At 41.8% G+C, this 23,333-nt stretch overlaps 1 protein-coding gene across 10 annotated transcripts in view; it reads right to left on the minus strand.

The window, feature by feature from the left end:
* Nucleotides 1-3,257: 3,257 nt before the first annotated feature.
* MICAL2 (microtubule associated monooxygenase, calponin and LIM domain containing 2) overlaps nucleotides 3,258-23,333 on the minus strand; it is a 223,961-nt gene continuing 203,885 nt past the window's right edge. For 9 of the 10 annotated variants that reach the window (XM_053899985.1, XM_053899978.1, XM_053899983.1 and 6 more), the window contains 3 exons: nucleotides 13,284-13,386; nucleotides 9,909-9,982; nucleotides 3,258-5,905 (listed from right to left, as the gene is read on the minus strand). In XM_053899985.1, the coding sequence (XP_053755960.1) occupies nucleotides 5,721-5,905; nucleotides 9,909-9,982; nucleotides 13,284-13,386 (362 nt within the window). In that variant the 3' untranslated portion in view covers nucleotides 3,258-5,720. The remainder of the gene's footprint in view (nucleotides 5,906-9,908; nucleotides 9,983-13,283; nucleotides 13,387-23,333) is intronic. The other variant, XM_053899981.1, reaches the window with a different exon arrangement.

A 23,333-nucleotide genomic window follows, 5' to 3' on the forward strand; every position in this document is an offset into this window, starting at 1 on the left:
GTTAAAAAAAATTTTTTTCTATTTCTTCCTGTTTCAGTTTTGGTAGTTGTACGTTTCTAGGAATGCGTCGATTTCCTCCAGATTGCCCAGTTTCTTGGCATATAATTTTTCATAATATTCTAATTGTATTTCTGCGGTATTGGTTGTGATCTCTCCTCCTACATTTGTGATTCTATTTATTTGGGTCCTTTCTCTTTCCTTTTTGATAAGTCTGGCTAGGGGGTTATCAATTCTGTTAATTCTTTCAAAGAACCAGCTTCTGGTTTCATCGATCTGTCCTCCTGTTTTATTTCCTTCTATGTCATTTATTCCTGCTCTCATCTTTATTACTTCCCTTCTTCTGGCTCCAGGCTTCAGTTGCCGTTCCTTTTCTATCTCTTTTAGGTATAAAGTGAGGCTGTGTATTTGAGACTTTTCTTGCTCCCCACCGCCTCTGCATGGTCTCTCCAAGGGTCTGCAAAAACCAGCTTACTCCCAGTTGGTCTCCAAGACACTCCCTCCATGCACGCCTTCTCCCATCCCTCCACCCCTGTGCTCTTGCTTCCCTACCCTTGGGAACTGAGATTTGATTAGGTAGTGCCATGCTTCTCAATTTGGGGCACAAAAGTGCCCTGTAGGTCCATGGCAGTGTGTCCCAGGTACTTGATCTCCCAGTGTAAACAAGATGCATCTTCCTAGAGTGTCATGTTTACTCAAAGATTTTTGTGAGGGGTGGTGGAGGTTAGATAACCATTCTAGATCATTGTTTTCATGTTAGAGTATATATATAGATGCAGTATAGAAGGAAACACAAGGCACTTTAAAGGGAAAGCTTTGGCTTCCATTCCCTTATTTTCCCTGATCAGGGCAGGGCAGTGAGGTGCTGGGGGACTATGGCAATGGGAACTGATTTAGGAAAGCAAGGGAAGGAACAGGTAAACAGAAGATACAGGTCTGGGTGGGGACACAGGGTAAGGCTGTATAGCCTGGCGGTCAAGGGCCCAGGTTCCGGAGGCTGACATCTGGATCTAGCCCCAGTTCCACTACTTTGTACCTGGAACAGCAGGTAAGCTGAGCCTCTGTGTCTCAGTCTTATCTTAAAAATGGGGTATAAGGATTTTGCTTTCAGGATCAAATGAAACAATACATTTATAGAGCTTATTACAGCACCTGGCAGGTGACACGAGCTGAATTCACAGTATCCAGTACCCTGATCAGAGTCGGAGGGGCTCCTCAGGGGATCCCTGACAACATTGGTTGTGCTTGTCGTTTTTGCAGAAACAAGCTGCGAGAGGGAGTGAGTGTGAAACTACCACACATGCCCCGAAGGCTGAGTGATGGTGAGCTGCAGCTAATAGGCCAGCTAATGGCTGAGAGTCCGTGACTCTGAGAGCCAGAGGAGGGCAGATGAGCCCCAGCATGGGCACAAAGAAAACTTGCAAAGTGCCATCAAAAATGGCTGGCCTTCCTTGGGGCTTTCCCTGCTGCCACAATGCTTGCAAAACAGGGGCTCTTATCTGCAGTTATGTTTACTTTTTGTTGATTTTAGATGGGAACAAATGGATCGTTGCAAATATTCCAACAGCAGACAAAAGCTTTCAAACAAAGGGGGAACTCCGTGTGAAATGCTGGGGACTGACCACTTGGTTAACCTGATGTGGCAATTCTGAGGCATTATGCTCTCCCATATCAGGAAGGCTTGCATGCACTGGGATTAAGAACAGAAACAAACAAGCCGGTCCTCAAAGTGTGCATTGACGAAAGAGGCCAGTTCAGGGCAGATGGGAGCATTTCTGCAGAGGAACTGAAATATAAAACCAGGCCATGCCAGGTAAGAAGGTGAGAGGAATGAGGAGGTAAACCGGGACTGGCTCCACCTTTCTGCCTCCCCATCCCTGAGGGTAACTTTCTTTGTTGAAAGAATACACCCAAGGCAAAACTTCTTCACTCCTCTTCCCAATCAAGTCCAATGTGCTAGTCAGGTAAGTCCTTCCAGGTGCCCCGGGGGGAATAAAGCATCCAACTGTTAATTCACAGACTCCCACACGAAATCAAAGCTTTGCCCTGCTCCTTTCACTAGAAAGGAAGAAATGAAATGGACACTGCCCTTGGAGGTGCCAGACCAAGCCCACACGAAAATGTTTTGATTCCTTCAACAGGAAACCATTTATTTTTGGTTCATTTCAGTATTTATAGCAGTGCCCATGTAACGCATTTCAGCCCACATGAATAGTTCCCAATTGTCAGAGCAAATTAATCTTTTACAAGCTACTCAGCAGTGAGGTTAGAAGATAAACAGTAGGCGAAACAGTACACGCTCCCCTGTACGTGAACCTTCCTATTACAATAAATTACATTTGAGCTCACCACATCCAATGACTGCGACTCTCTCTGTTCGTGTGGCAGCCCCGGCTGCCCCCTGCCACCTCTGCCCTGCTGAGGTAGTTCTCTGATCAGCCACCTGGCTGGGACATGCTGCCATTTTCAGTTTGGAAGGAAAAGCCTGTAAGTCTGCTTCCTGGGAAGAAAGACACTGCTGAATTGCCATTTGCCTCCCGAATGCAGAAAACATCAATTTCATTGCAGCTCATCAGAGTTGGAAACACCTGCCACTTCCTTTCTCAGTCGCAATTAACATGCTGCATCTCAGCATTGATTGAGTCCAAGCAGCCTCACACTGCCAAAGTCAAGGTCTAAATGAAACAGTACAACCTGATAGTATTTTTCACAGTTTTAGAAACGAACTTATTTTCATTGCCAAAGAAGCACTACAAGAGTTGGGGATAAATGTCTTTAGACTTGAGATAAACGTGAGTAGAATAGACTGATGCTTATAATGAAAAATAGTTCTTTACCTTTGTATTTATTTGCGAGTGGTACTTGTTTATTTTTGCAGTTATTTGGGGGTAGAGTGGAGGACTGATATTCTCCCCTAATGGAAGCTGCACAACCCCACAGGCATTCAGAGAATGTTTGTTACACAAATAGATCAACAAATGAATGCTTTGCGAGAGCAAGCTTCAGACATGTCCTCTTGATTCAACTTATGTAAAATCCTAAACTAGCAACTAACATGAGCCCTTTAGTTTAACTTAGAAGCTGTGTGAGACTGGCTATAAAATACGACCCGGAGCTGGGGCTTTATGTCTCGTTCAGAGTCCTAACTTGTTCAGCTTTGATCACAAGTATACTTTTATGGGACAGAAGAAGCTGTTTTCGCCATAATCCTACCCGTACTGCATAAAGAAACTGTCTTTAAAATGTACAATATTTTACACTTTGACGGTCTTAGAACATTCTTTATTGTGAATAGGAATGGAATTGTTCAAAATAATTCAACAGCTACAATATTTGTGTCATTTTGGAAATGTCCATTGAAATGGTTTTACATGCTGGTAAAACTAAAAGCTGGCGTAAGTAAAAGGCTGTTAGGTATGAGCATGTGTTTCAACCTGGCCACGTAAGACTCAGCCTTCCACTCCAGAACATAGTCTTTGAAAGAGAAAATGAACAAATTGCCTTTCTCATCTATTAACAGAAAGAAGGTGTTTCTTGGCCCCCCTCAGGAGGATCTTTCTTTTAGATGAAAATAGAACAAATCAAAATAAGTGGCAATAAATTCTTTTGTATCAAAACAATCCAGACACCACACAGGTAAGCATCACGTTAAACATATGCAAGTCGCAAGTAGCATGCTTTCATAGAACTGACAGAAAACACTGGGTTTGAATACTTCTAAATATTCTAGAATAAAAACAGAAGTTCTAGATCTTTTTCTTTAAATGAATTAAAATTCCTGAGTATCCAGAGTCTTATTTTAAATGCCTGAAGGCCGAAAATATTATTTTAACTATCTCCATAAATCTTTAATACTATACAACTAGCTCACTGCCCCAAACATCTGGGTTACTTATATGTTAAATAGCTTATATACCGATACACCCTAGTGCCAATAGACCTTCTCCAAGTTATAATACAGGAAAATCAGAATTGTGAGGAAACTGTATTAGCAATTTCCACCAAATATATAAATAAATAAGAAGAGGTAAATAGCCATAAATGGCATAGTTTTGACAGCTAGATAGATGCCTGCACATATTCCCCAATAGAATTCAGGCACTAGAAGATTTGACTCTTTTTTTAAAAAGGGGAAAGGAAGAAGAAGGAAGGAAAAAAGAATTACAACCTTCGGAATTTGGTCTGCCATGGAAAGGTTGCATTTTAATACCACCCAAAACATTGGCGCACTTGAGAAATCCAGTTACATTTCTGATTTCTGGCTTATCAGCTGGCCAGACTGGTGCACATAGACAGCATCTCACACAGCAGTGGTTCATGGTCAACATGAACTGAGGAGAGTTAGGTCTCAAGAGCCAACTGTTGCAAAGCACCTTTTGTTCAATGACACATTTACACACTTGCAGAAATGAGAGAGGCCAAACATATAACAAAGAGTTCCTCAGTCTGTCTCTTGTCAGCAACAGGCTGACTCTTCAAAGAATCCCATTGACTGTAAACAATCAAATACTTTATGACAACAGATCACTATTTAAAATCTTTTCTTTGGTTCCCATATGAACCATCAAAACGACCCAGGAATCTCCTGTCAGTGCACAAATTCCATCTCCTGGCTTTCTTTTCACATTGAAAATGTCACTTAAAAAAAAAAAAAAATCCATGACCCAGTTTGGGATTTGATCACTGCCTTTGGTAAATGGGGTCGCTGCACTCAGCTCTAGGGTGAAGTCAGAAGTGGTTTTGTCCTTGTCCTGTGGAGTTCCCAGGGAGTCCCTGGAGAGAGCGCTGGAGACACTTCTCTTTGGACCTGAGAAGGCTGTCACCGGGAAGCCTTCTTCACCTTGGATCACGAGTGTGTGTGTTTTCAGTGCCATTACCAACGGTTATAAAAATGCACTGGAAAATGATTCATTTTCGAGAAACACTTTTCACTGTGTTCCAGGGCCAGTAAGGAGAGGACTCAGAGAACAAAAGCTTTTCTAAGCCTGCAGTATTTGGTGAACACTGATAGTCTTGCCAGTATGAAGTTAAAGTTTGATTTCCTTCTCTCTCTCTTTTTTTTTAAATGAAATTAAGGCTCAAATGTTGTATTAAACTCTCATTTCTTATGTATATTATATTAAGGCTTATAAATACAACTGGTAAATTAAATTCACCCTGGATTGAATTAACACCTGCTATATGAGTTATTTGCTTTATGTAATCAGTAATCTCAAGGTTTCTCCTCTTTCTCTGGAAACACAATTTTTAAATATTAACCTAATCTTTAAACTGTGGCTGCTTCTTTCTGACATTTGGAAACTGGTCATCCATGAAAGAAAAAAAAAGGGCAAATATGGATATATTAATGAAAAGGCAGCTTTGTAAAAATCTTAAGATGTGTAACTCAATGAATTGGGGAGATAAATGATAAAAACAGCAGGAAAGTCGATCCCTGTGTCACTTTCCAGGGAAAACAATGCTGGTCATCTGCCAAGGTCACTTCCAATGTGAGACATGCCAAAGTGACTGCCAATTCCCTAACCATCTTTGTATATTCGTCATTATAATCTCTGGAAGGGTCTTGGGCAGCTGTACTCCATATGGGAGAATTTTAAGAAGAAATTGCAATAGGGCATCACTTAAGTTCCACGTATGGCAAATCCTGCCAAAGGAACCGTGAGTGAGTGAGGTGTGCCCGGCCTGATCCTCAGCCAGCATCCAGGGCCAGCGCCTTGGGCTGCTCACGTCCTACTCAGCTGACAGCCCCTGGAGAATATGAAGCTTTCAAAGTGCTGGTCTTCAGCCTTTTCTTTTATGCGCTGTTCCTCTAAGGAGTCCACGAGTCTGTCCCTTTGTTCAATTACTTGCATCATCTCGCTGAGTATTTCTTGCTCCTCGTTCAGATCGCTCTCATCTTTCTGGCTCTCTAAAAAACAAAAAAACGGCAAGCATTGGGCCTCAGGTAACATTCAGGCCGAGGGAGAGATCTTGGCACGGGCATTCTTGATTGTTTCGGACTTGTTCTGCCTTCTAATTTCCATGGAGAAAACAAGGAAATGAATTTAACACCAGGGAACTCTCTCGCAGCCACAGATTAGCAAGGAGGGTGCTTTGTGCTGCAGTCAGCTCAGTTTTCATCTTGAGAGTATATACAAAGCAAACAGGGGGAAATCCCTTTGTAAGGAAAAGAATATCAGCCAGGCCCCACAGAGTTCTCCAGCCTCCCCTCCCCTGCAAGAAAAAAAAGAAACCAACGGAACAACAAGAAGGCTGTTTTCCCTAAACATGTCTGAACTACAACAAAGGAATCTATGAGAAAAGTTTCTAAACAAACCTTCTGCATCAGGGGCTAGGACTTCAAAGATGAGGATCCTTTTTTTCTTTTTCTTTTTTTTTTTTTTTTTTTTTTTTTTTTTTTTGTAGTTAATGACAAATTGCAGCCCTTTGAGGAGAGACCAGGCAGAAGCAAAATAAGGCTCTGGTTGGCCAATGGGATGGTGTCTCCAGACTGTGAACATGTTTTCTCTTTTGTCTTAAGAGTACAAGAACTTCTTCCTAATTGGCCTGACACATCCCATTGCCCCGGGGGACATAAGATTGCTACAAAAGGAAGGGAAGGGATAAGAAACAGGTAGTAATGATTTTCTGACAATCAAAATAGATTTTAAGGCAGATTTAAGTCTTGTCAACCAGATTGTTGCCTTGGGAGACGACTTTATAAATACCTGAGCCCGTTCCCTTTAACATGCCAGGGACTAGGTGGTGAGCCTGATCCTGGAGCAAAGAAGGGCCACTGTTTCTCACATGAGTCTTAGTTCAGAGGATGGGGTCAGGAAGAAGGCATATATGACAAAAGGGAAATAGAGAAACACCATTCCCTCGGTACTTCGTGTTTTATGGGCAAGAGACGATTAGAAGCAGAGGGTTAGCTCTAGCCTCTCTGTTCTGGGCCAGGAAACATCATACCATTTAATGGGAACACCAGGGGCTCAAGGATTCTTACCCAGCCCCTTGTTTGGAATTCTGGGAAGAAGCCAGCTGGAAGGGTGCCTTCTGCATAAACATAGGGCAGTATATGGTGGCTGGGCAGAGAAGGGTCTGAGTGTGGCTCCCCAGATCTCAATCTGCTGTGTGTGGCAGCCGTGGGGCTTAAGAGTGCCCACCAGCCCTAGAGCTACCAAAGGTAGCTGGCCAGTGAGCCTCCCAGAGGGCTCCCCCGCGATGAGGAGTGACGTGGTCCCACGGTGGAGTCTGTCTGGACAAGCTGAATGGAGGATGTGCTGAGGTGTGCCTGAGAAAGCCAGGGACTGCCACCAGGCTCCAGGCATGCTGAGGAGTGGCCAGGCTATGGACGATGCCAGCCATACACCTCAGCTTGCAAATGCCAGCAGAGAGAGTGGCAGCCGGATGATGGGACACAGCTGGGTGGGGACTCAGTGAATCAGAGCAACCAACCCAGATACCTACTGCTGCGGAGTCACAAAACCTGCCTCTCCCTACTACCCGTCCTTAGGGAGGAAAGCAGAAGGAAAAGCTGGCCATCTCCAAGGCTGAACATTTTCATCCCAAAGAGACTAAGCATTTCTACCGGGATTGTTAAACTTATTGCATCAGACCGAGTCTACTAGAGAGGGATAAATAAAGTTCTTTTTTCTTTTTTTTTTCCCTCTCTTGCTAACTAGTGGGCTAGAGCTTTTATGGAAGATCGGCTAAGGGGAATGAAGAAATGTATGATCCTCACTCCTTAGTAAAACTTAAAAAAAAAAAAAAAGGTTCAAAGGTGGCTAATGGGGACTGTTGGTGGTTTTTATTTTACCATCCAGAAACAGAGCAAACTGAAATTTTTATTTGATGTATAAATCAGATATTATGCTCTATGGTTTTTTCTTTTTAATTAATTTATTTTTTAATGAACTTATTTAAATCCAGGTTAGTGTAGTATTGGTTTCAGAAGTAGAATATAGTGATTCGTCACTTACATATAATACCCAGTGCTCATCCCAACAGGTGCCCTCCTTAATGCCCATCACCCATTTAGCCCATCCCCCCGACCTCCCCTCCAGCAACTCTCAGTTTGTTCTCTGTATTTAAGAGTCTCTTATGGTTTTTATCTGTTTTTATCTTATTTTGCCTTCCCTTCCCCTATGTTCATCTGTTGCGTTTCTTAAATTCCACCTATTAGTGAAATCATATGATTTCTGTCTTTCTCTGACTGACCTATTTTGCTTAGCATAAATAATACACTCCAGTTCCATCCACGTTGTTGGGCTAGATGGGTGATGGGCATTAAGGAGGGCACTTGCTGGGATGAGCACTGGGTATTATATGTAAGTGACGAATCACCACATTCTACTCCTGAACTATTTTTACACTATATGTTAACTAACTTGGATTTAAATAAAATAAAATAAAAAAAACCAAAACCCTGCTATACTTAGTACTTCTTGTTCCCCAGTCCCTGGTCCAGAGCGGTTTTCCTCCTGTGCAAACCTGATGCCGCACTCTCTCAACCCCTCTCTCTTTCTTTCCCTTTGTCTCTCCATGGAAAGGGTTCCCTCTCTTCTGTGGCACTGCTGTTTCTCTCTCCCCAAGTTCATGTCCATGCACCTTGTACCTGGCACGCTGTCTCCCTCCAATCATGGAGATCCTTCTGACACTCCATAGATCAATTTCCTGGTTGTTCCAAATCATCTGACCTCAACATAGCTGTGTTTGAGGGAGGAAGAAAACCCAGAGCACCCTGACTTCTCACCCATCTTACTCCTACTCCTTCTATGATCTGTTAATCTGGGTATATTCCAGTGTCGTTGCTCCTTATTTGATAATCAACACAGAAAAATAAAACATTCCTCCCTCAATGTTGGCTTGTCATCAACGGACTCATGCGAGCCCTCTGACGAATAAAAATGACTTTTATCTGTTCTATACAGTGCAGCCCTAGAAAGATTTTGCTAGAAATAGAATTTTTTGTTGCTATAAAGAAAGTCCACAAATCATTACTACGTGGGAAGGAATAGGAGACCCTCTTTGGTAGTCTGTGCCTGAATCTTAGTCCTCTCACTACTTACCTCGAACATACTTTTTAAGTTCCGAGACTCAGTTTTCTAAACTGTAAAATGGGGATAAAATGCCTAAGTAAAAACAATCATAAAGATGACGTCTAATATGTCAGGTGCTTGCCCTGTACCAGGCAACCCCATAGGTAAGTATGTTTGGTCCATGAGGTGTAAAGAAATTGTTGAACTTGTCCTTTTAGACCTAGGCCTAAGTGTAGGAAAGCCATGCGTGGATCTGGTCCCATGAACACACAGCCACAAAACGGTGTCTTACTGGGCTGGAACCAATGAATGCATAAATCAGTATAGCATGTGAATTGAATTTATGTCAGCTTTCCCTCCTTTATGGTGGAAATTATTTTCTCATTTGTGTTGACCTGGTCCGGCCTGTGCTGGGAAGGGTGTTTCCTGTACATCTATGGTGCCTGGCAGAACTAGGCCCGCCTTCCTTGGTGTTCCCAAAGCATCTCTGTCCTGGCCTTCATCTCATTGTACTACAAACACCAGTTTGCATGTTGGCCTCCCCGGTGAGACCACAAGGCAGGGGTGCTCTTCTTCTATTGCCAGGGCCCCCCTAGACTCTCAGCAAATACTCCTTAACTGAATAAATGGGAAAGCGAATGAGTGATTTTGCTCTGTTAGCTCATGGGATGGAGTAAACTGCTGCCCTCATAGCCCAGGTGAACAAAGCCAGAAGCGACTTGCTGGGCGGGTGGTGAGTTTCCACCCGTCCAGCCTCCCGTTCTGCCTCCAGGCTGCTTGCACAAGACAGGAAGAGCGTCCCACTCTGGGATTTGCAGGGTGCTCTGTGCAAGTGCCTCTCGGGGGAAAAATGTCTTTAACAAGGGCCCCCAAACATGTCATCGTACTCACCCTCCTTGAGCATTTTTTCTCTTAATGTCTGTTCCAGTCTGCTTTGATGATCTTCCAGTTCTAATTCTTGGGCCCTGGAGATGAGAAAATGTTCAGACCTTGTAAAAACTGACGATCTGCCTAGAAACAGAAGCTCACTGACTACAGCTACTGCCTTTTTTTTTTTTTTTTTTTTTCTCATTAAAACTGAGGTCTTGGAATATCTCTAAATGGAAAGTTCTGCTACTGCTGGGGTCACTGAAGGAGCCCAGAAGGACTGCTGGGATATGCTGAACTGGAAAGACCATGGAGCCGCTGAAGGTTGTGATGTGATCTCAGTGGGTGTTTGGAAGGCCACTCAGGCCGCCCTTTGGGGATGCATCATCAAGAAACGACTAGTATAATCCAGGAGAGAAGCAATGACAATCTGAAAATCTTTTCTCTTTTAGGGGCAAAGGGACTTCAAGTATCACCTCTAACAACTCCCAAATCCCTGATTGTGATAAAGAGCAAAACAAGGAAGAGGAGGCAGGAGAGAGCCATTGTGTCCATGTGGAGGCAAAAAAATTCAGACGCTGTCCATCTGGTTGTAGGAGATGTGGAAAGAGGGATCAGGGACGCTTGGGGTCTCTGTGTTTCCACCAATAGGAGCAGCAAAGTCAAGAAGAGAAGTTAGTTCTTGGTAAAGGTCAGTTTGGAACTTCTCAACCTTTCAATGCCTGGGGCTATTCCATGTGTATCCCTCGTGTATGCAAGGCGCCCACATGCTAGGCCATGTGTAATGTGGAGGTTCCCCAGAGCTTTGGGAACCCAACTCTGGAGTTCTCAGGAGAATGAGGACCACAAACAGAGGTCACAGGGATCAGAGAGGGTGGGTGAAGTCATGTGATCCCTCAGAGGAAGACTACAGAGAAAGAAAAATTTGAAGACAACGAGGTTGGAAATGCCCACATTTGGAAGTCAAACAAAACAGATGTCACCAGGGAGGAAGCAATCAAAACTTTGAGAAGCAATTAAAACAAGAAATTCAGCATCACAGAAACCAGGAGGAGAACGTTTCGAGAGAGAAGAGAGAGGTCGAGGGGATTCATTGCTACAGAGACATTGAAGAGGGTGAGGGCTGAGAATAGGCCCCTGGGTTTGACATCATGGGGCCTTCACTTGCACCCTACCCACGGCGTGCATGGGTATCTGCTACACTTCGCTATGCCCAGTCGTTGCTGCCTTTATTTTTACTACTACTTGGGTCAAGGTCCCTGCCATGTTCAATATTCTGCCTTTTGTTATTGACCCTGAACTTCTCTTGGCCTGCTCTGATAGCCAATGGAAGTGTACCACTCAAGCCTTCCTTTAAGAGAGAACTTTCTGGGCAGAGTACAGCAAGCTGACTGCTGAGGCAGAATCCACTCAGTGTCATGTTGTGGCCACACTGTCCCCAGGCAGCTCCCAGCCAATGTCAGAGCACAGCAGTGGTACTGGAGTTGGACTCCTCTGATGGCATCTCAGCTCTGGTTCTCCCTGTGGCCTGGCTAAGATGTTCTCAGGGCTATAGGGCCATCTCAGGTTCCTCTGTTCAATTCCCTTTCCTCCCCTTCTCCTTTCATAGGTATCAGGACCAAAGAGGGTCTGTAGACTTGCCTCTTACTCCCCCTCCTATTTCCCTTTATCCCAGTACATTTCTTGGACTTCCAATCTTGTCTTCGTATCTGCTTTCCCAAAGCACCCAAGTCAGTTACCCAAGATGGTTCTCTCTGTTCAACCAGGTCTTTTCTCTAAACTAAAACCTATCCTTTAGCAGCTTAAACCATTCCTGCTTTTGTCTAGCTCACCTGCCTGAGCTTCCCTCTGGCCTCTTTTGGAGCCGAAGGTTCCCCCTGGCAGCAGACTAACTAGGGAAGCTGGTCACTAAGCAGTAACAGCAGCCGTCATTGACTTTCAGACTCTCACACGTAGAGCCCATGCACCGAATGCTCCTTCTACAAACTTCCATGGAGCTTTTGCCATGTTTTCTTATTGCTAGCATGCTATGTGTTAGCACGTCTTTCTCCCCTAAAATCATGAGATCCTCGAAAATAGGGACGGTGGCGTCACTCATTTTTATTTCCATATTACCCAGCAGTTCCTGGCACACAGACTGTGTTGGATACATTTTTGTTGAATGAACTTTGTACTTCAGATCTAGTCTACAGGCAGACGGTATGATTGGGGAAAAAAGGCTTTGCAGTCAGGCGGGCATGGATAAGTGTTGCTCTGAGTCTCAGCATGTGTATCAACTTAAAAAATAGTGACAGAAAAAATAATTACTAAGGAGGATGCTTTCTTCCCGGACTTTCCTTCCATGTCCCCGTAGCTCAATGAGTAGAACTCTTAGTCTCCTTCCCCAGTCTCCACTCCTACTCACTCTCAACCTGGGAGAGGTAAATCTGGGAAGAGACTAGGTGAACTTAGCTCACACCCTTTTTCTCCTGGGACTAGCCTGCCTGCAGCAGACCTGTGTTCTTGATTACTCTGAGCCTTGCCATAGGTCTATGGCAAGATTTCCCAATCTTGATGCTATGGGCATTTTACTTCAATAGTTGGTGGGGGGAGACAGGGCATCCTGTGCATTGTGGGATGTTAAGTACCACTCTTGGCCTCTACTCACTAGACACAGGTAGCACCTCCTAGGTATGACAACCAAAAATGCCTCCAGACATTGTTGAATATCCTCGGGGGGGCAAAATTGCCCCCAGTTGAGATACATTGGTCTAGGGTAAAAGTCTTGCCCCCAAGAAGCAAGTGGGTCCATTACTTTCTGTAACTACATAGATGAGTATGTCTAATTCTGGGGTCTGGTTAGTGCAGTGGGTTGAATGGTTACCCCCAAAAGATATGTCCACACGCTGAGTGACCTTCAACTCTTTCAGAGTACGATGACATCCACCTCTACTTTCTGGTTCTCCCACCAGGCTGCTCTCTTATTCAGAGAGGACAGCCAGGGAGGTCTCAGTCCTTGTATGTTAAAGCCACAAGGAAGTGGCCAGGCAGATCTCCCCAGCCTCTTCCCAGACATAAGCTTCCCTATTGCAGGTGTGTGACTGCAGGTGGCCCCCCCTCCCCCACTGGTCTCAGAGACAAGGATGGATTGAAAATACCTTATCCAAATGCCCTCTAGCTCCAGACCCATCACTTGAGGTCTGTTTTAGCCATAGGACTCCACAGAGGGAACAGACAACTGAAGATTCTCTGCACTAATGCCAGCATGATATGCAAGGCACCAAATATCAATTTGCCTCAATCACGATTCTGTATGCACAAGGAGAAAAATTCCTGGGACTTCAACCTGGGAGGGTGAGCCACCCCACTCCCACCCCCTTTGCTTTTAGGACTCGCTGTTATCTGTGTTGCCTTACTTACATGATCAGTAGCTCCGACTCATATCGCATTAATTTATTCTTCTCCAGAACCAGCTTAAACCATTCCTGCAAAAGCTGTGCTTCATCTTGTGTGCCTGAATCTGCTTAAGAAATCAGCGGCAAATGGGTTAGATTGGCATTTTTCTCCCCATGATCAACCTGCTTAGGAGCTACTTTGGTGGGCCATGTTTGTAGCAGAAAAAGTCTCAACAGGCAGCAGCCCCCCTGATGGCCTGTTGATGCCTCAGGTTGCAGGCGTGAAAAATAAAACCCACCTGTGCATGCTCTGGGGGCCGTCCTCTTGGACATTTAGGGCATGAATACTTCAGCTCCAAGGTTCATATAATCTCGATAATGTCCTGCCATAAATGAAACTTCTCCTGTCTACTGGTAAAACTTCTGTATGTTTTAACAAAAATTGTTTTAATATTTATTTCTTTTTGAGCAGGGGAGGGGCAAAGAGAGAGAGGACCCAGAATCTGAAGCAGGCTCCAGGCTCTGAGCTGTCAGCACAGGGCCTGACGCAGGGCTCGAACTCACAGACCGTGAGATCATGACCTGAGCTGAAGTTGGACGCTTAACCTACTAAGCCACTCAGGGTCCCCAAACTTCTGTATGTTGATGCATCAAAATCTCCACCAAAGAAAACCCTAGTAACTCTGCTGGTTACTATCTCTTCCTCCTTCTCCTTCCCCAAATCCAATGATTACTGGGTGCTCAGGTGAGGTGTGGCTCCCTTCATGGGGCAGAGAAGCTCACACCACATTTAATTATAGAGGAGTGGTGACTGGCATCTTAATTTTTTACACAAAGAAAAGCCAAATGATGGGGAAAAAAGTTACTAGTTTTGAGTCTCACTGGGAAAGTTCTATTCATATCTTCTTATAACTTAGGTTATGACCTTTATTTTATTTTTTTTAATGTCGATTTTAGAGAGAGAGAGAGAGGGAGAGAGAGAGAGGGGGAGGGAGGGAGAAAGAATGAGTAGGGGAGGGGCAGAGAGGAAGGAGAAACAGAATCTGAAGCAAGATCCAGGCTCTGAGCTGTCAGCACAGAGCCTGATGTGGGGCTCGAACCCACAAACCGCAAGATCATGACCTGAGCCAAAGTCGGTCGCTTAACCAACTGAGCCACCCAGGCACCCCTAGATTATGACCTTTATTAAACATAAGAATTACCATGAGAAAAACTGATGCTGCTTTTGGATGCACAATGTTAGATGTCAAATGTTTACATAATAAAATGCTAAAAATCTAAGCATATTTGAGAAGCAGGAACATGGAGATGGTTTTTTAGTATTTCACCCTGAAATGAGAACACAGGCTGTATTGTGGCTCATGGCCATTCTAGAAGGATTTATACTGGAGTATCCCATAGGCAGAGGGGAAAATAGTGCAGACAAAACATATGTGTGACCTTGAGCCTTTGCTTCTTAATTGGTTAAAATGAACAATAAGACACACAAGGAGGGGCGCCTGGGTGGCTCAATCGGTTCAGCGTCCAACTTTGGCTCAAGTCATGATCTCCCGATTTGTGGGCTCGAGCCCTGTGTCAGGCTCTGTGCTGACTGCTCAGAGCCTGGAGCCTGCTTTGGATTCTGTGTCTCTCTCTCTCTCTCTGCCCCTCTTCCACTGTCTCTCTCTCTCTCTCTCCCTCTCTCTCTCAAGAATAAACATTAAAAAAAATATTTTAAAAAGACACACAAATAATAGAGTAGTGAGAAGCTACTATTTATTATGCCATATTATGACTGATGATTACATGCCAGTCAGTGGGCTCTGTGCATTATATGGGACATCTCATTTATTTTTTTATTTTTTTAATGTTTTTTAATTTATTTTTGAGAGAGAGACAGAAAGGAAGCAGAGGAGGGGCAGAGAGAGAGAGAGAGAGAGAGGAGACACAGAATCCAAAGCAGGCTCCAGGCTCTGAGCTGTCAGCACGGCGCCCAACGTGGGGCTCAAACCCACAAACTGTGAGATCATGACCTGAGCTGAAGCCAGGTACCCAACTGACTGAGCCACCCAGGAACCTCAATATATGGGACATCTCATTTAAACCTCATAAGAAACTCACCAGTAGATTCTTTTATAATCACCACTTGATAGCTGGAGAAAACAGAGGTCTAAAAGCTCAATTTTCCCAAGCTCACAGTTATTACGTGGCAGAACCAGGGCTTGAACCCTAGTGAGCTTTGTCCTGAGCTTTTCACTTCTTTGTATCACTCCCCACTCCCCCTCACTCCTTCCCTCCTTCTCATAGGCTTGTAGGGCAAGTAACACGCCTGACACGTTGCCCTGCTTGTAACAAGTCATTCATAAAAATGAGTTCCCTTTCCTCCCTGTCTTCTTAACCACCTTTTTGTTGATATGGACATTTGGGTCCAGAGAGATTCATGTGTAATGCACCAAATTACACAATTTAGGGGAAATTGGTACCACAAGGCAGATCTAGACTTCTGATGAATGCATCCATTTGTCCCTTCATGCATAAATTCATTTGCTCATCCAATAACACCTACTTATTGAATAGGTATTGGGTAGTGCTTTGGGTAATGGGGATACAGTGACAGATAATGCTACATGTGATGAGAAATTTGGAGATAGTAAAGCATAAGGCCTGCCATCTCTCTTTATTATTTTTTCTAGAGAATCTTCTGGAGCAGATGGATTTAAAGAGCCAGAATAAAATAGAACATTAGAAAACTCTTAACCACAACTAAGCAGCATAAAAGCACTCTGGGAATATAGAGAGGGGAGGGTTTTCCCGGTCAGGATGTGAGGTTGGCTTTCCAAGAAGTGTGGTGCTTGAACTGGGGTGTTGAAGAATGGATAACACTTGGAGAGGAACTAATGAGGATGGGAGAGGACATTTCCAAGAAGACACAATGTCAGCAAAGACAAGGGGATGGAACAGAAAGTGGTAGAGACAGAGATCAGGCAGGCCTAAAGGGGCATGGTGGGGCGGAGGGTGAGGTCTGGGAGTGTATGAGGATCTTGTCCTAGAGGTCCCTGAACGTCATGCTAAGACTCTTGTACTTTATGCTGTAGAACACAAAAGGACACTAAAAGTGGTTGAGTAGGATGATCTAAGTGAAGTTTTAATCAGGAAGGATTAAAAGGGGGGGGGGGAGAGAAATAGCCAAACGTTATTCTTCCTTAGGTTTCTTGGATGACAGGCAACTGGGACCTTGCAGTTCAGTGGGGAAGGCCAACACCGCACAGCCAAATAGAAGATAATGTGCCCCTTGCTATGGCCACACAGACAGGAATGAAAGAATAAGGTATATAGACCAGAGATCATCTATAGCATAAAAGTTACTTTACACTTGGGATCAAACTTCCACTCTTGCACCTCCTACCATGTGGGCTAAGAACACATACTGTAGCCTCCCTGAGCCTCAGTCTCCTCATCTGTTATGAAGATACAGTGGGATTGACTATGTACACAATAGACCTTAACCCAGCCCTAGTACGCAGTTTAAGTTCAATAAATGGTAATGGTCATTATTCAAATCATATGACATAAGCGATGAAAGAACCTTCACGGGTAATCTGTTCCGGGGATTCCCTCTACCTCCTTCCCTCTCCAGCCTCTGTGATAACTCTCCCTCTGATGGTGGAAATCCCTGCGGGGCTCTGTACTCCAAGTATAGAAAACTTCTTTCCATTGGCCTTTGATGGGCTGGCCGCCAGCTGCCAAGTCCAGTTTTGCCTCCATGGGAAAACAGAGAACACTTAACACTCAGAAGGCATTCAGAGTGTTCTTTTGTCAGAGTCAACACCCCTAGGTCATTTGTCATTGTGTCACAAGAGGGCTGCCCACCTCGACTTGCCCTCTGGTGTTCCAGGATGCAACCTGAAGACAGTCCAGAATCAAACAAAATACCAACAGTTCACAGGGGAGAGATCTTCTTGCACCTTTGTCTGAGCCCTGGGGTTGCTGAGGTCTTTTGGCAGCTGTGTCTTCACCGGGCTCTTCCTACCTTGCAAACGAGTGTGGCCTTTCCACACGAGTGTTGGTGAAGTCTGACGACTTCATGCTCTGTTTGTGCAACTCAGCCTTTCCTTAACCTAATGCAAGACTGTATATGTATCTTGTTAACTATCATCTTGTTTATTTTGTTCCATCATGGGGAAATCTTTCGAATATTTCCTCCAGTGACACAGTTCTAGCTTTGGGGTTTCTGCAGTATTGATAAATGGGCATCCTGGACCTTTATGCAATATTGAAAACCAAAATGTCAGATGGGACTGGACCAAGAACAGAGCCATCTGGCCCATCATTAGGGACCCTGCTCAGGCTTTGGGTGAGGCTGTTCTACAGACTCTAAATGCACTCTATCACCCAGCACACATTTCTATATTTTGTCCATGAGGCTGTTACAGGAAGCCTCGGTAAAATAATTTCCTGAAATCAAGCTTCACAACGTCTGCCGTGTCCACTGGCACTACAAACCTCACAGCTCCACCCAGAAAAGGAAATGACATTTGTTGTTCACAGCTTCTCAGTAAACACCAGTGGCTTCTCATAATCACTAAGTTTCTTTCTAAATATTCACAGTTTCTTTAATAATCCTTCCTAGAATCTTGACAAGGATCAGAATTCCTCTTTCTTTCCCGTGTGAAGTGAAACACAGAAAATAGACTGGCCTTTAGTCTTTGGTTCTGGAATTCGCCATGAGTTTTCAAAGACTGAGGTTATATCTAGCCATGTTGAAATAACTGGTTAATTTGGTTCATTCAACAAATTCTGGTTGAGGAACGCCACACCCAACAAGACTAGTATACGTGCCATCGTTCTCCGTGAAAGAAACCTAAATTCATTGCTCTCTCATTTTTCTCACCTAGATTTCTCTTTCAGATTCAACTCCCTCTTCTAGATGTGTTTAACATTTCTAGATGGAGGACTATTTTCCTTGATAAAGAAAACATAAATGCTGAGAGTTGGAAAAGAGTTGTCTTTTCTCATCCTGTAACATTACACCATCTGCCTGGGTCTCTCCTTTCCTTGTTCTCAATCCAAAAGAAACAGCTTTAAAGGCACTATTTTGCTGTCTTTAGAGTATCCTTTTTTTTTTTTTCAGAGTGAGCCTCTTTGCTGCATGATACCCACTTTAATCCTACATTACATGCGCCCTTTTTAATCTCTCTTATGTGCCCTTCTAAAATGTGGTCCATGAAAGAGTAACCTGTGCAGCCACACTGACTTCTATTGGCACAATACTCAATAAACATGAGTTGAATGGAATCATTCCATACAATTTCCTTTCTTTCAATGGAATAATTTACAACAATTTTTTTTTTTAGAATCTGTCTTTCCTCAAGAGTCAAAATCACTTTGGGGGATCTTTGAACATACCGTAATTGACCCATTTTCCTGTTGATTGCTGTCTAAGTCCCTCTCCATGTTTTGCTCTGGAATACACACTGACGATTAAAATTCCTTAGTATGGTATGCAAATGGTCAGTTTCACAGAAAACAGAAAGCCAAAGCATTTTCCAAAGAGCTATGACTGTTTACACTCCCACTAACATTGAATAAAAGTACCCCTTGTTTCTTAACCTTGCCACATACTTAGTATTATCAAGTTTTATAAATTTTGGTAATTTAATAGTTTGAAAGAGTTTCTCATTGTATTTGCATTTTCCTGATTACTAATGAGCATGATATGTTTTTATTATTTGCCTATTTTTATAAAGGCAAACATTTGCTTTCCTATTTCTTATTGATTTTTAAGGGTTCTTCACATATTCTGGAATACTGATTCTTTTTTGGTTATATTTGTTGCAAATGTATTTTCTGAATTAGTGGCTTATCTTTTCCCTTATAGTGTCTACAGACTACCAGCTTGAGGTCAAAAAGATTCTTCTTAACTTTTCAAGTTTCATTTTTCATATTAAAATCTTTGGGGGCACCTGGGTGGCTCAGTCGGCTCAGGTCACTATCTCACAGTTTGTGGGTTCGAGCCCTGTGTCAGGCTCTGTGCTGACAGCTCAGAGCCTGGAGCCTGCTTCAGATTCTTTGTCTCCCTCTCTCTCTGCCCCTCCCCCACTTGCTCTGTCTCTCTCTCTCTCTCTCTAAAATAAACATTAAAAAATTAACTAAAATTAATTTTAAAAACTTTAATCTTTATGAAATTGGTTTGTTTGGATGATGTAAGGCTCAATTTTTTTCCTCTGTTGAAAATTACTTGTCTGAGAATCACTTATTTCTATATATCTGCATGCTACTGTAGGCTTAAATCAGGTTTTTGTATATGTGAAATTATGTTTGAGTCTCTTGGTCGTTTTCAGTGAAGGATTAAAATTGGCTCCATAAAGGTTGTATACATTTTTTGTTTGATTTACTCCTAGGTGCCATATGTTTTTATGCTAATGTAAGGGCATCTTTTTTCTTTCATTTTTTAATTGCTTTATGCTGAGATCTAGGAATGCAATTGGTTTTTCTATTTTAAGCTTATACCCAATCACTGTCATATAGGCTCTTCTTATTTTTAATAATTTATTTGTGCAATTTGGGATGCTTTTCACATGGATGATTCTATCATCAAGAAACAACACAAATTTGTTTCTTCCTTTCCAAACCTTATGCCATTTTTTCCTTGTCTTACTGCACTGGCTAGGGTTCCCTGTACAATGTTGAATATAAGAGGTAATGGTAGGCCTTCTTCTGTTATTTCTGATTTTTAAAGAAATTCTACTAATATTTTACCATCCGACAGTGATATTTGCTGCAGCATCTTGGAAGATATTCTTCAAACTAAGAACATTCTATCCTGTTCTAATCCTTTTTTGTTGAAAGTTTTTGTCCCAAGTGTTGAATTTTGTCAAATGATATTTTCTTCTTATACTGAAAAGACCATATGGTTTCCCTCTTTCATTTCTTAATGTGGTGATTGTTAAATCACCCTTAGATTGCCAAATTTTAAAATTAATTGCATTGCATTAAATATTCATTATATTCTTTTATTTTTTGGGGAATCTGCTATATCTGTGGTTCTGTTTGCCCTTCTCATTCCTAATTTATTTATTTCTATCTTCTGTTTTATTTTATGTTTTCAAGAGCAAGCAAGGGGGGGGGGAGGGGCAGAGGGAGAGGGAGAAGCCCAAGCAGGCTCTGCGTTGTCACCACAGAGCCCAGTGTGGGGCTTGATGTCACCACCCTGGGATCATGACCTGAGCTGAAACCAAGAGTTGGATGCTCAACGGACTGAGCCTGCCAGGCACCTCTATTTGATTTTTAAAAATCAATTTAATATCATTGTTTCTAGTTTTTCATTAGTCTTTTCAAAGAACCAACATTTGGCTTGCTTGATCCTCTCCATGTTGTTATGACTCTCTATTTCATTTACTTCTGCTTATTATCTTCTTTATTAGGCTTCCTTTTCTTTTTTTAAATTAAGTTGGACACTTAACTCATTAATTTGCAGCCTTTCTTCTTTTCTAAAAGGAGTATTTAGGGCAATACCTCTCCACACCACTTTCACTGCACCTCTGAGTTTTGATCTACTGGTTTTCCTTTTCATATTTAGTACATTTTAAATTTCCACGTATTTTTAGAAATGTCCATTTGATTTTTTTCTTTGATCCATGAGAAATTTATCTTTTAACTTCCTAGATGCATGGTTTAAAAAAAATATTTGTTGGCTATTGACTTATAAATTAAGTACATTGTACTTTAGAATGTGGTCTGTATAGGGGCATCTGGGTGGCTTAGTTGGTTGGGAGTTCGACTTCAGCTCAGGTCATGATCTCAGGGTTCATGAGTTAGAGCCCTGCGTCGGGCTCTGTACTGACAGCTCAGAGCCTGAAGCCTGCCTGGGATTCTGTGTCTCCTTTCCATTTATCTCTTCCCCACTTGCAATCTCTCTCTCAAAAATAAACATTAAAAAAAAATTTTTTTTAAAGAAAGAGGTCTGTATAATTTAGGTTCTCTGAGATTTATCAACTAATAGAGTTAATTTTTATAAATCACATGTGAGCTTGAGAAGAATATACTATTCTCTAATATGGAGGTACAGGGTTTTATAAATGTCTTTTAAATTAAGGTTATTAGTTACATTGTTCACATTTGTACTAATATTTTGTCTGCTTGACAATCATTAAAAGATATACTAAAATCTCCTGCCACGGTAGCAGAAATTACTCCCTGTAGTTTATAATTTTTTGTTTTATATATTTTGAGCCTGCTAGAGTCAGCACATACACATTTAAAACTGTGATATCTTCTTAGTAAGTTGATCATTTAAAAATTATGCTGTAACCCTGTTTATTCCTAATCATCATTGTGGTATTAAAGGCTATTTTACCTGCTTTTAATATAATTACCTCCAGTTTTTTTCTCATTTCTTAAATATTTTTTTATGGAGGATTTTAAACACAATGCATTACCTCCAGCTTCATTTAATTAGCATATATTTTGCCATCCTTTTACTTTAAAACTTTTTGTGTATTAATGTTTTATGCAGATTTGCTAAACAGCATGTCACTGTCTTGTTCATTAACTTTCATGATGATTACTGACATATTTGACTTGTGTCTATGTCTTACTTTGTGCTTTTTATCTTTTTAGAATACTCTTTTATTTTTATTTAGAATTGAGTTGGGATTTTTGTTTGGCTGATTATTATTTATTATAAATAATATTAATAGACATTTATATATAATTATATATAATTAATATAAATAATATTAATAATATTAATATTATTTGTTTCCTCCACAGATTTGGATGTTATACATTTTACTTCTATTGTTTTGGGTGACTACATTTAAAACATAAATAGGTGTTTTTAATACCATAACAGCCTAAACTTAGTATCTTAGCCTTCTTTTAAACAACATAAGGGCCCTGGAACTCTTGACTTCCAATCATTCAACTCCAAACTTAACCTCTATTTTAGTCCAGTGCTTCAGTTCTATGTTTTAAAAATCCATATTATGTGGGGGTGGCTGCGTGGCTCAGTCGGTTACGCATACCACTCAGTTTCCACTCAGGTCCTGATCTTGCGGTTCGTGAATTCGAGCCTTTGCTTCAGGCTCCATGCTGACAATACAGGGCCTGCTTGGGATTCTCTCTATTTGTCTCTCTTTCCCTCCCCTACTTGTGCTCTCTCTCTCAAAATAAATAAACTTTAAAAATAAATACATGAAAATAAAAATCCATATTATTTTATATTGACAATGATTTACTTTCATGTTTATTATTTTTTTATTCACCATTTCTTCTTTCATATTATAGATTGTCCGTGTATCTTTTTCCCCCCTATAGGAATTTGTTTATAAATAGTTAACTCTATTCGAGAAAAAATTAATACGTCTTTATTGTGCACTTATTCTTGAAATACCTTTTTTTTCTCTGTACACTATTCTAGCTTGAGAGTTATTTTTTTCAGCTGTTTGACACTATTACTTCCCTGTTTTGTAACATCCATTACTGCTTTTGAGAACAGGGCTGTTAGTAAAAATTTTGTTCCCTTTTAAGGTGACTTATCTTTACTCTTTGTCCACTTTAAGATCATCTCTGTCCTCAATGTTCTACATTTTCACTCATTGTGCCAAGTAAGGGTGGACATATTTCAAGTTTATCCTGATTTCTGTATCCTGGAATCTCTTTAGATTCACATCTTTCACTCATTTGGGAAAAAAGAAAGCTAACACTTATAAACCACTCGTTGGGCCCCAGGCCCTTTCTAAATGCTTTGCTATCATGTCTCATTCATTACCTCTCCAAATGATACACAACTTCAATTTTCTCTGTTCTCTCCTTCCAGGACTCCAATTGAACATATACCAGATCTTCTCATTTTATTTTCTATGGCTACAAACTATGCCTTTATATTTTCCATCTCTTTCTCTCTCTGTGCTGCATTCTGGTTCATTTCCTCAGATATATTGTCCAATTCACTAATTCTCTCTACTGCTGTGTCCAAACTGCTATTTAGTACATTCATCAAGTTTTTAATTTCAATGAATGCATTTTTCATTTCCAGGCTCTTCATTTCATTATTAAAAAAAAAAAAACCTAGCCATTTTCCCCTCAACTTTTT

This window comes from Panthera pardus, unplaced genomic scaffold (assembly GCF_024362965.1).
Source record: "Panthera pardus isolate Hobbes unplaced genomic scaffold, ASM2436296v1 HiC_scaffold_12, whole genome shotgun sequence".
Taxonomy (NCBI): domain Eukaryota; kingdom Metazoa; phylum Chordata; class Mammalia; order Carnivora; family Felidae; genus Panthera; species Panthera pardus.